The 15532-nt window shown below is 58.3% G+C and overlaps 1 protein-coding gene across 4 annotated transcripts in view; it reads left to right on the top strand.

The window, feature by feature from the left end:
* Positions 1-15532, top strand: part of EcR (Ecdysone receptor) — a 29904-nt gene that overhangs the window by 224 nt on the left and 14148 nt on the right. For 3 of the 4 annotated variants that reach the window (XM_037233076.1, XM_037233074.1, XM_037233075.1), the window contains exon 1: positions 11679-11807. The exons of the other annotated variant lie outside the window; for it this stretch is intronic. In XM_037233076.1, coding sequence (XP_037088971.1) covers positions 11762-11807 — 46 coding nt within the window. In that variant the 5' untranslated portion in view covers positions 11679-11761. Of the gene's footprint in view, positions 1-11678; positions 11808-15532 lie in introns of those variants that run through there. 4 annotated transcript variants of the gene reach the window in all.

Raw genomic sequence — 15532 nt, 5'->3', positions numbered from 1 at the left:
CGGGGCATGGTGAGGGTTAAATGAACACATTAAGTACGCTTTGTGTCTGTCGTACATGCTGAGTGAGGTCTCCGTGGGCCGGACGCGGCTCGTTCGCACCGCGCACCATGCCTGACGACACTTGCGAACTGCTTCTCACTGTGATGTGAGGTGTGCTCGCCGCAAGCCAGTATCCGTGCTGAGCTCACCTCGTCGGTTCGACATGGTGAGACTGCCCCGTGCTCACCGTCGGTCGGATGCGTTGCTCACTGCCCGCCAGACGCTCTGATGTGTCCCAGTGAAGGCAGTGGATATTGCTGCGACGGTAGCCACCCTTGGTGGTTGCCAGATGACCGCTATTGACCATTGCTGACGGGGTTGGAGTTAAGTAGACTTGGCGGGCTGAGCCGGTATAAATGGCTAAACCGCCCTCCCCCCCCCCCCCCCACCACCAAAAAAACAAAAGCTGGTTTCTCCACTCATTTGAGCAACTTCCTCCAAGACTGGGAACCTCCCCGCCAACTGAATAAGAAACTACACCCTTGGTCGCCGGTGTCCCATTTCAGTCATGCATCTAATGTTCTCCACTCATGATGAAATCAATCAGCACATCAATGAACGAACCGATTGATCGACGGCTCGTGTTATGTAACGGTGCCAATGGTGCATAAGAGATGCATTTTTCACCGCTCCGAGAAGATTTATTTGGCGGGCAATGTTAGCAGCCCCTGAGTGCGCTGTTTCTGGTCTCTTTTGCATATAAAGTCTACGATCAGAGATCAGATGATCGGATTCGATCGTCGTCAGAGGATCATTTAGAAACGAGTACATAGGTACGCTTGCAGTGTATTGCACTGAGTCTTAACTGGTCACCTCGTCAGCATTTCCAGATTACAGAGCATCATCCTATGGTCTGAAGTTTGTCTATGTAGGCCATCACTATGTCTGGTGGCCTATGAATACGCGCTGCCACCGACATGCCTGTGGCCAGCCAACACGCCCTGTCTTTTCTCGTGAGGCGTCTGTCTTCGGTGCGTCCGTCCGGTAACGACGAGCGTCCCATCTGTTGGCCGCGCATGAGCCGGCCCTGGCCGTGGGTGCCGCCCCGCGCCCCGCCGGTGGCGGCCGGAGCCTGGCACCCGCCGGACCACCAGCGGCCGGAGCCTGGCACCCGCCGGACCACCAGCGGCGACCTCGGACCACGTGTCGGCGCCGACCCTCCGCGGGGTACGCCGCGCGGACCGGCGGCCAGCTTTTTTGCGCAGGGGATGTTTCTACTGGGGCGATATGGTATCCGGCGGCGACGGCGTGGCCGACGTTTTTATCGGCGACAAAAAGCGACGACGGGGACGCGGTGGAGGGGGCGATTACAGGGTCGGCCCGGGGGCGGGGCGGGTCGTGTTTCCGGCCGGGTTCGCGGGGAAAGGGGACCGCGGGCCGCTCGACCAGTCCCTGTCAGCGGCCCTCTGCACCGGTCAGAGCCCACACAGTTTTTTTCGTGGTGGTCGATAGATGCGATGAACTCTTGATATTGTGGAATCATTGATCCACCTCGGCCTTCGGTGGACCTCGCGGCTTTCCGCCAACACAAACTATTTGACGTGGCGACGCAGAGATGGCTGGAATTGTCTGTTAACAGGGAGCCTTCTGTCTCCGTAATTGAGTACGGTCCCTCCATAATTTGCTTTTTTGCATTACGTTGTGTAATTGTGAAAGAGCTCCCACCAGCATCGGGTGGCATGTATGGGTATTCCATGCTGTTTATCCGCGACGTTTTTCCGATTGTTACAACCAAATACCCAATTGTGATGGTCCTCCCCGAACGCGTGCCTCGCTGCGGCCCCGCTGGCCCGTCAGGGCGCCGGCTAATGTTTCAGTGTTGACACAGCCCGGGGGGGAGGAGGGGGAGCACGCGAGGTCCCGGCCCCGGCGCGGCGTGCCGTGGCTGCGGCGTTTCCGGTGTGTTGTTGCCCGTCCCCGGCGTCCCGTGTGCCGGCTTTGTGCACGACAATGCCGGCCGGCTGCGAGCCCGTCACGTGTGTTTGCGGCGGGACGACAGCGCTGCCGGTGGGCCGGCAGGCCGACGGCCGCCCGGCACGTGGTGTCCCGCACCGGCCCCGGACGGCTCGGCGCCTGGCACTGCACCTGCGCGGAGCAGTCCGCCGCCGCCGCCGCCTTCTGAGGCCGAGGCCGAGGCGGAAGCGGAGGTGCACGGGGTCCGTGAACCGTGGGCCCTCGTGATGACATTGTCGGACGAGGGTGTAAGCGGCCTGCCGGCACCCCCAGACAGCGAGGGTGTGGCTCGGCTGGCTTTCCTCAGGCGGCGTGACCTCCTGCGCTGGGGTGGGCGGCCCCTTGGAGGCGTGCCTGTGTGGCCTTGCCGAGGAATGCGCTGCGGTCTGTTTGCGTCACGTAAACGTCACGCTCATCGCATTCCTGTGTCGTCGCACGCCGGGACGGTAACTGTTAGCCGACATCACTTACAGGCGTTGGTTTACGTATGCTCGGTGGCTTACGTTGATTGCCGTTTCATGTCAAAACAGTCCTGAGCTTAGGGAAACATCGGAACCGGCGCAGCTGTCAAACAGCTGGTATGATTGTACAGGTATTTGCCATCTGACGTCTGGCCGTCCGTTCAGGCAAGTGCCTCTGCCTTTGGAACAGAGACTCATGCAGTGTATCGAGAGTGCAGTTGGGCCCGTGTAAGAGAGGCTCAGTGCGACAGACCCATAGTAATAGAAGATCAGTTACTGTGACAGAGCCATTATGATAAAGCTCCGATAGTGTGACGAAACCATTGTTTTAGAGGCTCAGATAGTGTGACAGAGTCATTTTAGTAGAGGTTTAGGAAGTGTGACAAAGCCATTGTAAATTAGGTTCAGTTGGTGTGACAGAGTCATTGTAATATAGGCTCGTGTAATATAGGCTCGGTTAGTATGACAGAACCATGGTAATAGAGGCTCAGTTAGTGTGACAGAGCCATTGTAATAGAGGCTCGTTGAAGCAGAGCCGGTGAAAAATCTGGTGTGGCCGGGCCTCAGCTGATGTAGCATGCGGAGTGTAACAGAGGGTCCGCGTCTTCAGCGTGCCCGCGAACAGCCAGTGGAGAGCTGACGCTGGATGTGAGGCGTGCAGACATTCGCTGCACGGGTGGGAGGGGACGTGGGGTCAGTCAGGCAGGCGATATGCTGCGCAAGATGTGGTGCCGGTCCGTGGAGAGTGGACAGGGTCATGCGATTAATCCCACCAAATCCGAGCTGACTGGGGCCACGGTCTCGTTCCGTGCGACCTTCATAGAGGTCACGGAGTTTGTTGTAGCCCGTCTAAGGTAACGCGGTATGTGAGCTCCCGGGAGGAGCCGGCGAGAGAGAGAGAGAGAGAGAGAGAGAGAGAGAGAGAGAGAGAGAGAGAGAGAGAGAGAGAGAGAGAGAGAGCGTGATGTCCCCGCCCTCTCACACGGCCCCGCCGTATCTGGCAGGCGGAGCCCGCAGGTGGGCTGGCCGCCGCGCCGGTCGGGCCGCCGCGTTTTTGTCGGTCGTCTGAGTCAGCCGGCGGGTCTATTCTGGGCTGGCAGGTCGCCGCCGTCCACGAAGAGAGACGGCGGCCGTCGGTCTGCAGCCGCCGTCCAGACCCCGCACAGTCATCGCTATCTTCTCGCGTCGGGAGCCCTGCGGCGATGATGATTACGTGCTGAATGGGTCTCGCTCGCAGGGTGCTTTGTTTCTCGTTTAATGGTCTGGGTGTGCTTTCACTCATGTTCATCCATGTTTCGCTCATGCTGCTTTTGCGTTAGATAAGCTGAGCGCTCGGATTAAAGAATTGATGTCGGATTGCGTGGTAAATTATCTCTTTCGACTGGCACGAAATGCTAAGTGGACTTTGTCTCAAGTAGTTCGCGGTTTTTGTTTCGTTGTCTGGTCCCAAATTCCCAGACAGAGACCTTAAACTTGACCGAGCGTTCCGGGCAGACTGCCAGCGGTCGTACGTGCGGAAAGGCTGGCGTGGTTTCTGATTTGACCCAGTCGTATTTGGGTGCACGTCTCCACGCTGCCAACAGACCCTCCATTGTGGAAGACGGATCAGCCACGTGCCTGCTGGCGAAAACTAGTGGTTACATTTCCTGTCAAGAGATGGCGCGGCAAATCGTCATCGATGGGCGGGCTGAGTGCCAGTTTCTGGAAGCCGCGTATTATACTTCGATGTTGTTTTTCAGCTCATGTGGTAGATTGAAGATGTCTTTATACTTCTTTTGGTGTAATTATTTGCCTTAAGTGTTGCATGAGCAGGAACTCATCAAGAAGGCGTTTGTTTTCACGGGCGCAATTGTATGCAATGAATAAGGGAAGCAGTGTGTACTCGAATAAACTTGCTTACCCTTTTGAGCTTTGGTGATTTTATAGACGAGTGAGGATCATGTACCGGAGCAAACATCTTTTACTCTCTGGGCCTTTGGTGATCATATCGAGTTTCGAGATTCCAGTGGGGAGGGGATCGTGACGAACGCCATCATGGTTGCGCACTTTTCTGGACCCTGAACGCATGCAAAGCCCCTCCGGCGCCCCTGTGTGCCGCCCAGCTATCTGCTCTATGGCTCGAAGCAACGAGGGTGCTTCGTGTTTTTTCGCGCATTTCGCAGTTTCTTAAATTCGTGCTGCTGGATCGCTGAGGAGGCTCAGTTTTGTGCTGTGTGAAATTATGGTATCACGGCGAGTGTGTCATTGCCTCTCGATATACAGACGTCTTGGCTTCTTGTAGATACTGTTGCGGTCGTGCTTAATGGGAGGCGTTTTTATGTGACGTCACTCGATAAACCGCTGGATCTTCTGATTCCGCCCACCAAGTGTATGCGGAAGGGATTTGCAGGCGAGGAAAACGTGGGCCAGATTCGATGTAAAGATTGTTGCGGGCGTGCGATAGCGGTTCCAGCGTCTTGGAAGGAAAATATTGCACGGATGCATTTTCAAGGACAATGTACTATCGCTACCGTTTCATTTGACAAAAATGCTCTTATATTGGGCTGTCAAATCCAAACCAAGAAGTGCCGCGGCTTTATTCGCATGTAGCTGAAATATTGTTTTGTGATGGGGTCCAATCTTTTTAGAGGAGCCGGCTCGGTGACAGGCGTTGGAGGGGGGGGGGGGCTGTTCGTGATTTCGGGTCGTGATTCGGCCCGTTCGTACCTCAGGTGACGTCGCGTGCAAGCGATGTGTTGGGCAGTTGCTGATGCTTCCTCTCCGGAAGTTCGGGCTGGAATTCCGCAAACCGGCACGGTGCAGCAGCTCGCCAGCATTTCGCTTGCCTAATCTGGATAGCTTGTGTGCGAGGCTTGGACCACGAGTCCCGCAGTTTGAAGCCAGTTTGCCACGAAGCCTCGCTAGTTTGAGACTGGCAGAGGCAGTAATGTCACGCTTCGACAAATGACAACGCGCATGGAATCACGGCATGGGCTTCGGGCGCCCAGACGGCATGTGAGGTGTGCGCCAGTGCGGTAGCGTCGCCAGCGGCACAGGTGTGACCTTGCTGGCACCTGCGTGGGGCTGTGCCAGGTCAATAACCTTCCCCGGAGCCCCTTATCGGGCGGCAGCGGCATGCATTCAACACGTAAAAGAAAAACAGGAACTCTTTCGGCAGCCGATGTCCGTTATGGGCCCACTGCAGGTGGCACCAGGAAGGTTGCTCGGCCGTACACCGAGCAGACACTTTTGCTTTCACTGAAGGGCCGTAGCTTTTCACGCGCGGGGAATATCCATTGACGTTTAAATGGCGTGCCTCATCGAGGTGGTACTGATACGTGTCGGCAATGACCGCAACACGGGCTTTGCGTAACGATTTGTCCATCACCTTGTAGCCGTCTTAAGCTGAAGGTTTGTGAGGTGTTGTCTAGGATCCGGCAGAAAAAGTGGTTAGCCAGTGCAATCGTACCGCATTTTTCGGGAGCAGTTTCTTTGCAGCACATTATCATTTAAGCATGACACACGTGCACCAGGCAGCAGCATGAATCATGTAACTTTGCTCAGTGTTTGTCCGCATTAGCTGATATCGATCTGAACCTTGGGCATTTCAAGGAAAATCACGGACGGATGCGTGCGCTCGGAGGCTTGTCGGGTATGCAGCCACAGGAACTTTTTCGAACATTCAGCGGATAGCGTAGGAGTTTGGAAGGTATGGTGTGGTCAGATTGAAGTACAAATCAACGTGGTTGTTCCTTGCCAGCCCCGATACTGAGTGAATGTTGCAAGTTGCCTTATTCGTGTTTGCGTGCCGATTAGGTTGTATTTCGTGAGTGCAAAGCTGGTTAGCAACAATCAGTCCTGCGTTGTCTATTGCACCTGTGTTTTGTGTCATGAGCGGGCAGCGCGCCGCGTATAAGGCGCATTTGAGTAAGCCCTTCTCTCATTTTGTTCGGCTTTGGTCTATGTTCTTTTATATAGTATTTAATTTATATCTATATCTCAGTGGTCCCCAGCACGGTGCAACATTTTGAGAATGAAGACGATAGTTTGTAGGTGACGCCAGGATGATCCTCCGTAATATGTTCAGCGAGCGGAGCGTCCAGGGTTTGTTTGAATGCGGCCTGGACTTGTGCGTTAGCCGCAACCATGCCAACCATCTTGTCTTTTCGACAGATGTAGTAGCTCCCCTCCCCCCTACCCCATCCCCACCCCAGGGGTCGTCAAACCCACATTTGATCAAGTATGCCACATTTTGATGCGTGTTGCCCCCGGGAGTCGGCTTTACACGTGTGATGCCTTCTGCTCCAGGGCAACGTGGTTTGCTCAGCGCAGAACATGGCAGAGATTGCTGCAATAAGTTTTTGTTGTCCCTGCACAGCAATCACTTGTATATCGAGCCTTGGTCTTCTAGTCGCTTTGTATTTTCCAAAGAAATTTTCGTCAAAGTATGGTAGCGTTTAAAAGACCTCTAAACCGTCTACCATGGCGCGCTCCGTGAAGAAGCCTGGTGAGAAGTTTTGCTGGGGTCGGTTTTCGGGAAGTGTGGTCGAAACTTTCTTTATGTTGATAACTTTTGTTTGCTAGATGACCTTTTCATGGCCCGGTGAAATATTTTTGACTACTCTGTTTTTCTTAGTTGTTGAAGAAGCTGACCTATGTAAAATGATGCCCGACTTCGTTGGTTTTAGACTAATTTGTTTGTGTAGTGTTGCTCGATATCTACAAATGGTTTGTACTGCAATGATTGGCCAAGGGTCACCTTTTTCCTTTCCTAAATAGTCCGTGGCAAATTTGCAGATGCGGGTGCCTGGCTGTTCAAGCAGGTAATAGAGTCCAGAGGAACATGTCGCACTGCTTTTAGTTGTTCAAACCTGATCTATCCAAGAACATGATGTATAGAGTAGGCGTACAAGGGTTTCCAGGGAACACGGCGTAATCGTTACCTGGTGCACTGAAATCTGTAACAAGGGTGGCTATCAGCCGTTTTCTTAGGCTCTCTTGCGCGCGCTGTAACATTTGCTCAACAGATCTCAGTGAACCGCCGGTCTTGTGAAGCTGCACCGGATGCGCATTTGCAGCTGTGTGAGCGCAACGCTTCATGGCGGCTTCAGCAGTCTATGGAAAATCCCATGGCGTTCCGAGTTGTTGATTTGATATCGTCGGACACTGCTCGTGAGGTCGACGGGGCCCACCTGTCCGAGAGTTCATTCACTGCACAGGGCGCGTGACTGCATCCGGCCCCATCCCGTTCGTCTCCGAACGCCTCCATCCGGTGCGCGCATGCGCGCTGGCGCTGTTTTGGTGCGGGATCCACCTGTTTCTAAATCGGTGGTCCTTGCCCCGGCCATCAAGGCCCTGCGCAGTCAGCCGCTGCGCGGCGGCGCGGCGGCGCAGGGCTTTGACCCACCTTGAAAATTCCGCAGTCACGGGGTAGGAGCGGTCCGATGAGACAGACGCCGCGCGGCCGGCCCGCTGCCCGCGCCCCATAAGGAGAAGGCGCTTTCGGTTGCAGTAGCTTAGGCGGCTGAATCACAGGCCTTGAACGTAGACGCTGGAGGAAGTCGGCGCTCAATTTTTTGAGCCACGTTAATGCTGGCTATCGCGGAGGCTGATCTTCTCTATTCAGAGTGGGGATAGTCTGAAAATAGCCACTGACTGGATACGTGCCTCACATCCCACAGGTATAGAAATAGCGGACGGAGGGCTGTGGTCCCCTACTTTCGAGTAAGTGTGACCGTAACCTTGGTGGTGCATGGAAGGAATCAACTGGACGAGAGGTCCCGTGCCCTTTTTGTGGCCATGTCCGTGTTCATTTTGTGGACGCTCCTGGCCGTCGGGTGCGCGTAACGCTCTTAGATAAACTTCTTCGCGCATCCGAAGCTGAGAAGCCCGTTCGTCTGTGGATCTGTTATGGAGCTGATAATAACATGAATCCCTGAATTTGCATTTCGATTCCCGGATTCAAAGTTCCTAAAATGCCGATGGGTCGTTCGGGATCGTCAATTCCCCCAAATCCGCCGGTCTGAACTTGTCCCCAAAGGATCATTCTCCGTGGAAGATTTTGGACGTTTCTCAAAAGATTTTTCTAGATCGCTGATCTGTTTTTCGTTTTCTTCACGGGGCCTTGTAATCTCTATGTAAGTGAACAATCGCGAATTAGCCTTCGCCCAAACGGATCGTAAGTCGAGGTGTCTTAGTTCCAAGCTGTATGTTTACTTAAAGTTTTCCAGACGGTATAACATTTTCTCCCCAGGGCGTTCGAACGTGTGACTTTGGAATTCCCCCTCTGGAGCACGGCGCTGCCTGATTCCATACTGGTTTCAAGTACTTGCTCCAAAGGCGGAAACGCGATTCGGCCAGATAACCTTGTTGTATTTTCCCACACCCAGCCGCCTCAAAAGATCATTTATCCATGTTTTTTGTGTGTTTTATGGGGTACCGATCCTGCTTATCCAGGTGTCAAGAATCTGTACTGCGGAACATTTCTCTGACATCTCGGATTTTCCGTTGGCACTCTCTGGAGAATATGTTAGAATAGAGGGAAACGAAAACGCTGAGCCAACTTAAAGGTTCTACACTTCTTGTTTAGGAAGACGCGGTGACGCGAAGGAGTAATTTCGAGATTCACATGCATTTCTGATCCAATGTCGGTCCAGTTAGTACGCAGTAAATGAAGCGACTTCTAAGAGTAAGTCGAGACATGTTTTCCTATTACTAGCCTAGATGCGGTTAGGTTTCGTACGCATTATCAAAATCTAAGCTTTCCTGCACGTTAACGCGCTTTGTGGCCTTAATTTTTAATCAGCTCGTTTTGGCATTACCTTATGCTGTTTGACGCTATTGTAAGATAGATACCTATTGCTCTAAATTGCCATCGGCCACCAGCACGTGCCGAACCGTCTATATTCATATCTACGTGGCCAAGCTTTTGTGCTGCTCAAGGAGATTCAGTGTGGACTTTCATTGCGAACAGATGCTCTGTGGTTGGGATCCGTTGTTGGTTTACGCAACCACTTCGGGATATTGTTGCGCTTTTCTGGTCTGTTGGCTGGACAACCAGACCGAACCACCGACGGTTGGTGGCGAACACACGTGCCTCCGCTGTCTGCGTGTACGTATCGGTAGGGATGCGTTAGTACCATACAGTCCAGGGCAACACGCCACGTGTCGGTAGTGATGTGGTCGCACCATACAGTCCAGGACAGCACGTCACGTGTCGGTAGTGATGTGTTAGTACCATACAGTCCAGGGCAGCATGTCGTATGGCTATCACCGCTGTCGGTATCGATCACCGCCGCCCTCGCCGGCTCCGCAGGCCTGTGGGCGGGGGAGGCCGGGCAGTGTGGACTGGCGTTACGTGACCTTAGCTGCTCTGTGCCGGTCCCATACTGGGCTGAGCCTGGCCACAGAGGGACCCTGAGGCCGGGCAGTTGTGGACCGGTGTTACGTGACCTCAGCTGCCCTGTGCCGGTCCCATACTGGGCTGGGCCTGGCCGCAGAGGGATCCTGAGGCCGGGCAGTTGTGGACCGGTGTTACGTGACCTTAGCTGCTCTGTGCCGGTCCCATACTGGGCTGAGCCTGGCCGCAGAGAGACCCTGAGGCCGGGCAGTTGTGGACCGGTGTTACGTGACCTCAGCTGCTCTGTGCCGGTCCCATACTGGGCTGAGCCTGGCCGCAGAGGGACCCTGAGGCCGGGACAGTGTGGGCTGGTGTTGCGTGACCTTAGCTGCTCTGTGCCGGTCCCATACTGGGCTGAGCCTGGCCGCAGAGAGACCCTGAGGCCGGGACAGTGTGGGCTGGTGTTGCGTGACCTTAGCTGCTCTGTGCCGGTCCCATACTGGGCTGAGCCTGGCCGCAGAGAGACCCTGAGGCCGGGCAGTTGTGGACTGGCGTTACGTGACCTCAGCTGCCCTGTGCCGGTCCCATACTGGGCTGAGCCTGGCCGCAGAGAGACCCTGAGGCCGGGCAGTTGTGGACCGGTGTTACGTGACCTCAGCTGCCCTGTGCCGGTCCCATACTGGGCTGTAGCCTGGCCGCAGAGAGACCCCTAGGCCCGGGACAGTGTGTGGCTGGTGTTGCGTGACCTTAGCTGCTCTGTGCCGGTCCCATACTGAGCTGAGCCTGGCCGCAGAGGGACCCTGAGGCCCGGGCAGTGCGTGTGACTGCCTCCGACGAAGGCGCAGGCTCGCCACTGACGCTGCTACGTCGCGGTTAGCTGCTGGACGAGTCAGGACCTGGGAGCTGACAGCCCGACCGGCGGACCGGCGGTGCTTTTTGAACAGGAGCATGCGTGAATCGTTCCAGAAATAGTTTACTGGGATGGAGGTTCATGTCAGCAAAATTAGAGGAACCTGACTTCTGCCCCCCCCCCCCCTCCCTCCCCTTCCGATGTGTACGCCCGTGCTGGTTGTTCAGGTCATACCCATGTACGGCATCACCATTTTGTAGGCGTAAGCAGGTAGAGAGGTGCAAATCCCGCCGCACAGGTTCGCCGCGAACCTGTCGCACTTCCTCGTCGCGACCAAGGCCTTCGGGACCGCGGCTCGGCATCGCTTCCGTGTGGTCGGCCTTCCCGTGCCGGGCACCTGTTGCGTTGATCCGTCGCGCCCTCGGCTCCTACCCGGCCGCAGTTTACCTGCGATTCTTCTCAAGGACTTTCACTTCTTATTGCCGGGCGCTGCGTCCGCCGGCCGGCGCATGACGTCACGGGAAGATGGCGGAAGCGGCCGGCGGCCTCAGTCGGCACCGGAGCCTGCGCCGGCAGGGAGCTTCCGCCGTGCGCTGATTGATATCGTTCGTGCGTCATGCCGTAGCACGCGATCTGCCCTTTAAACGACACTGGTCAGCGAGAGTCGCGCTGCGGCTGCACGCGTGGCGCCGATATAGTGCGTGGAGCGTTTTTCGCCGCTTGCAAAAAGACTTTTGCTGACTCACGCAAGAAGTCGGAAGTCGAGTGTCAGCGAGCGCGATCAGCCGGCCCGCTCGGGGCGGAGGACCGAACCGCCTGAAGACGCCGGTGGCTGGCGCCGCGATGATGCTGTCCGACCTGAAGGGCCTCAGCTACCAGCGGCTGGAAAGCCTGGCCTCGTCGTCGGCCGGCTCGCCGGAGGTGTCGTCGTCGCGGCTGTCGCCGCTGTCGGAGCCGCACCGCTCGCCGGCGTCGCCGTCGACGGGCGCCGTGCTGGCGACGCCGACGCAGGCCATGGAGCCGGCCGACTTCGAGGTGGCCGGCCTGGACGGCCTCATCTGGCGCGAGCTGGAGCTGGGCGGCACGCAGCTCAGTGCCCAGGCGCTGGCGCTGCCCGGCCTGGGTGGGCCGCCTCATCACATGCGCAAGATCCTGATCACGGCGCCGCTGCCGCCGCCGACCAAGGGTAGGACTCCGGGCTGGGAGGGCTGCGTCACCCGCTAGCGGGGAGCGCAGCCAAGCCCCCTCCCCCTCACAGGCCCATGAGGGGGCCTGATTTCAGCGGTGTTGGGGACCTGTGAATGATTTGTGCAGCTGGAAATGCACCGTGTCGGGCATTGGGTAATGGGCTATTCTTACCGGGCTGTATATAAATGACGCTAATGTCAATCGGCGTTTGGTCGTGCCGACCGGACTGCTGGATCGTCGCCTGGTGGCGTTGTTTGGCATATCACCACCAGGCGACAGTAGCCTGCTTGATCCGGATCCAGATCTGGATCCAGTCCGCGTTCAGGCTGTTGCGAGCATATTTTGCGACGTTTTTCTGCTGTGCGCACCCTCGAGGAGAATGAAGGCGTGTGCACAATGGCGTGGAATTGCTAAATAATGCCCGTAAAGGAAACGCATGACGCAGCATTATTATGCTCTGAAACATGGCTTGCGAAGCTTAATGTCCTCGAGGAAAAGTCACGGCCGTTTTACGTGCCCAAGCGCTCCATCCACTTCACCCATTATGGGCCCGAAACTTCAGGTCCCCATGCAGTTATGAACGATACATCAGGATGGGCGTCAAATATGGTTTGGCAGCTGTTACAGTCGGACGCTAGCCTGTAGATAAAAGTAAACACGATATGTAGTAATTTTTCCACCGGTATCTGCTCATTTTTTGGCAGCCTTGCCTACGATGTCGGCATCCTCGTCATGCGCTGGTGTGTCAGTCTTCTTTGACCCACTGATACTGAGCATGCGGGACGTTCTCAGTCCAAGTTCAAGCTGGTGTATCGCCACCGTACAAGTGCAAGTGGTTTTTTACTTCTGAGCCTCACGATTTCCGGAATTTTCCTCTTTAACACGCTGCTGCAAGTAGGAAGTTGTGACGTTGACCGCAGCGAAGAATGGGAGTGCACCCGCCTGGGGTCTAACTGCTCCGTAGTACGTAACTTCCCCCCCCCCCCCCGACCCCGAGGCAGTATTGTTGGCCGTTTTGATGCGGAAGACCCGCTGTGGCGTTGACAACTCGGCCCGCCGTGCCCGGCTCGTCCCCGCCGACCCAGCCGGGCACCGGCCGCCGCCCGGTCGCTCGGCACGGCCTGCATGGTCCGCTCCGCCCGGCCGGCGGCAGGTCGTCCGCCGTGACGTTCTCGGAAGCACGCCGCGCGACCGGCCGTCCCTCCCGGTACGGCTCCGCCTGAGGAGGAGCGGCGCGCGCCGCCGCGGCGGCGGCCGGTGCGTCAGCGGGCCGCGCTCCACTTACGGTCCCGAGAACGGCGTGAGTCACGCCTGGACAAGCCGCGACGGGCGATGCGCGACTCATGGTGATGAGGCGGCGACGAGTCCGCCGGCCGCGGCCCGGCGCGTGGGCCACGTGACTGGTGGGCGGGCTCACCCGGTCCCGGCGGGCTCACCCGGTCCCGGCGGGCTCACCCGGCGGGCTCACCCGCCCCCAAGGGTAGGGTCGGTTGAAAGTTGCGGCCCTCGTTTCCCGTGCGCTCGTCATGCGCAGTGGGTGACGAGCAGCGCGCTTGTTTCACGGATGGCGGTTGTTCTGGCGGTTGAGCGCTGTGAACTATGCATTCCGACGATGTGAAGCAGCTGATCGCCAGAGATCCGCTTGCTTAGTTCATCATCGGATTAGCCATCCACGCCCCTTGGCCGACGGCTCACGCCCGTGTTGACTAATCGCATTGGTAGTTCGGGTGTGAAAGATCCTCGAAAACGGTCTTAATTCACCCATTGCACGCCACGCTACGCAGCAAGACGTGAACCGTAGCTTGGTGCGCCTGCAGCCGCTCCCGGAGTACCGAGCCGGAAAAGGAGCCGGAGGGGTCGGACCCGGCGGCCGGAGCAGCTCGCGTGAGACCGCGGCCCGGCCCGTTGTGTGGCGCCTGGCCGGCCCCGGGCGGCGCGGCGCGGTGCCTGCCCTCCGCCGCTTGTTTGTGCGCCCCCAGCCCCTGATCGGTCCAGATGGGGCGGTGGTCGTGGGGGCGCCTGTTTACCAGCCATTACGTATTCGGCGGCGGCGGGCCGGCGGCCGGCCGCGCCGGGGCAGGGGTGCGCGCCGCGCGCCGCCGGCCGGAGGAGTCAAGGCCGACGCCGCCGCACGCCCTCCAATGCAGGTCACGTGCAGCGCCCGCGCGCGGGACGTTGATCTCAGGGGCACGGGCCGGGCGGCGCGCAGTGCGGCGCGGTGGACACGAGGGGCGCGGGCCGGAACAGGTAGCCTGACGTCATCACGGCCGTCCGCCGCGGCGGGATGCCGGCCGCGTCGGCGGCTGCGGCTGGGAGAGCCCCTTGAAACGCGGCGTCGTTTGCACCGACTTCCTGGAATCACGTCGTTTGTGAGCTCGAAGTGAATGATAGGATGTGGTGCTCATCGGTGGCCTACATTAATCCGGCGTTCTGATGGGTGAAGCAGACCCCCCGATTCCGTGGATCGCTGGGCTTGAACCGGCCGGACCCTGTCTCCGTCTGCCTGAGGCGGCCTGCGCGGGAGCTAGTGCCCCCGCGTCCGGCATGGTGCTCTAAGCTCCCCAGCAACCAGGCATGATCCGCACGCTGGAACGTTATTCTCCGCTGCCTGCCCCGCGGAGCGGCAGCTCAGTCCTCACGCGATCTCGCCGATCTCGCGAATCCCGTTTGGCGGTCACGCGAACCGAGTAGCAGGAATCGCATGCGGGGGCTGGCTGGCCAGCGGGGGTCGCAGGATCGTTCACCCGCCGTCGGAGGACCCACCCCCGAACCCCCTGAGAAGATCCGGCAACGAGGCGGAGCGGGTACATGTGGGGGTGGCGGGGTACAGCAAGGGTCATGGGGCTCGGCCGACCTCATGCCCGGCGCCGGACCGTTCTCCGCCGGGGGTGGGGCTCCACCGAGCGCCACTGGTCAGACGTGTGGCGGGATTTGTGGAGCGTTTGTCTGACGGGGGGTCGCGCGGTCCGACTGACGGGGGACTCGGTGGCGCAACCCTTGACTGACCGCCTGATCGTCTGATGGAGGCATTGATTAGCGGACCGACAGCCGGCGCATCCGCCGCTGGACCCGCCGCCGGATGCCGGCGCCGTCAACAAAACCCGCGCACCCCGTACGTAAACACGGACACCGGACCGTCAGCGTACCGTCGCCCCGTGCAGCCGGCGACCTGCGCTGGCGTCCCTGGCGTGGTGTCCGCGCCCCAGGCGGCGGGCGACCGGTCTTGTCCGGGTGCTCCTGTTCAGCTGGCTTTCCCGGCGGTCACCTTTGCAGCGTCGGTTTTTGGGGTGTCCCTTAATGAGGGGCAGGGGTTGGCTTGGTGGAGGCGTACCCGACGTGCCAGCGGCCTCCGCGCTGGCGCTGCGTGCTAGCGGCCCGTCGGCATCGCGGTCGCCGGAGACTGCAGCGGCGGTGTGCGTCTAGCCTCGTCGTGCCGGGACGGACGCGGTCTTGGCCCACCGCCGGTCAATAGCCCACCACGCTCCCGTCTGCCGCTCCCGTCTTTGAATGTTTGCCGTGCGGACCCGGGCGATGCGCGTGTAATGTTCCGATCGTCTCCGGCTCGTACCGTCGACTTCCGTCTCTTGCCCGCACATCGCGCCCGCGGTGCTTCTGCCATCCGGCGTGGTTTCCACGCGTGACCAGTCTCCAGCGTGTGCGCACCGCGCTCCATGATCGGGCTGAGTTTGTGTGCTGCGTGAGACGACGCTGTTAAACACGTTT

The sequence above is a fragment of the Pollicipes pollicipes genome, unplaced genomic scaffold (assembly GCF_011947565.3).
Source record: "Pollicipes pollicipes isolate AB1234 unplaced genomic scaffold, Ppol_2.1 Scaffold_7231;HRSCAF=8579_pilon_pilon_pilon, whole genome shotgun sequence".
Taxonomy (NCBI): domain Eukaryota; kingdom Metazoa; phylum Arthropoda; class Thecostraca; order Pollicipedomorpha; family Pollicipedidae; genus Pollicipes; species Pollicipes pollicipes.
The sequence above is the reverse complement of the archived record's forward strand: the minus strand, read 5'-3'. Positions and strand labels throughout refer to the sequence as shown.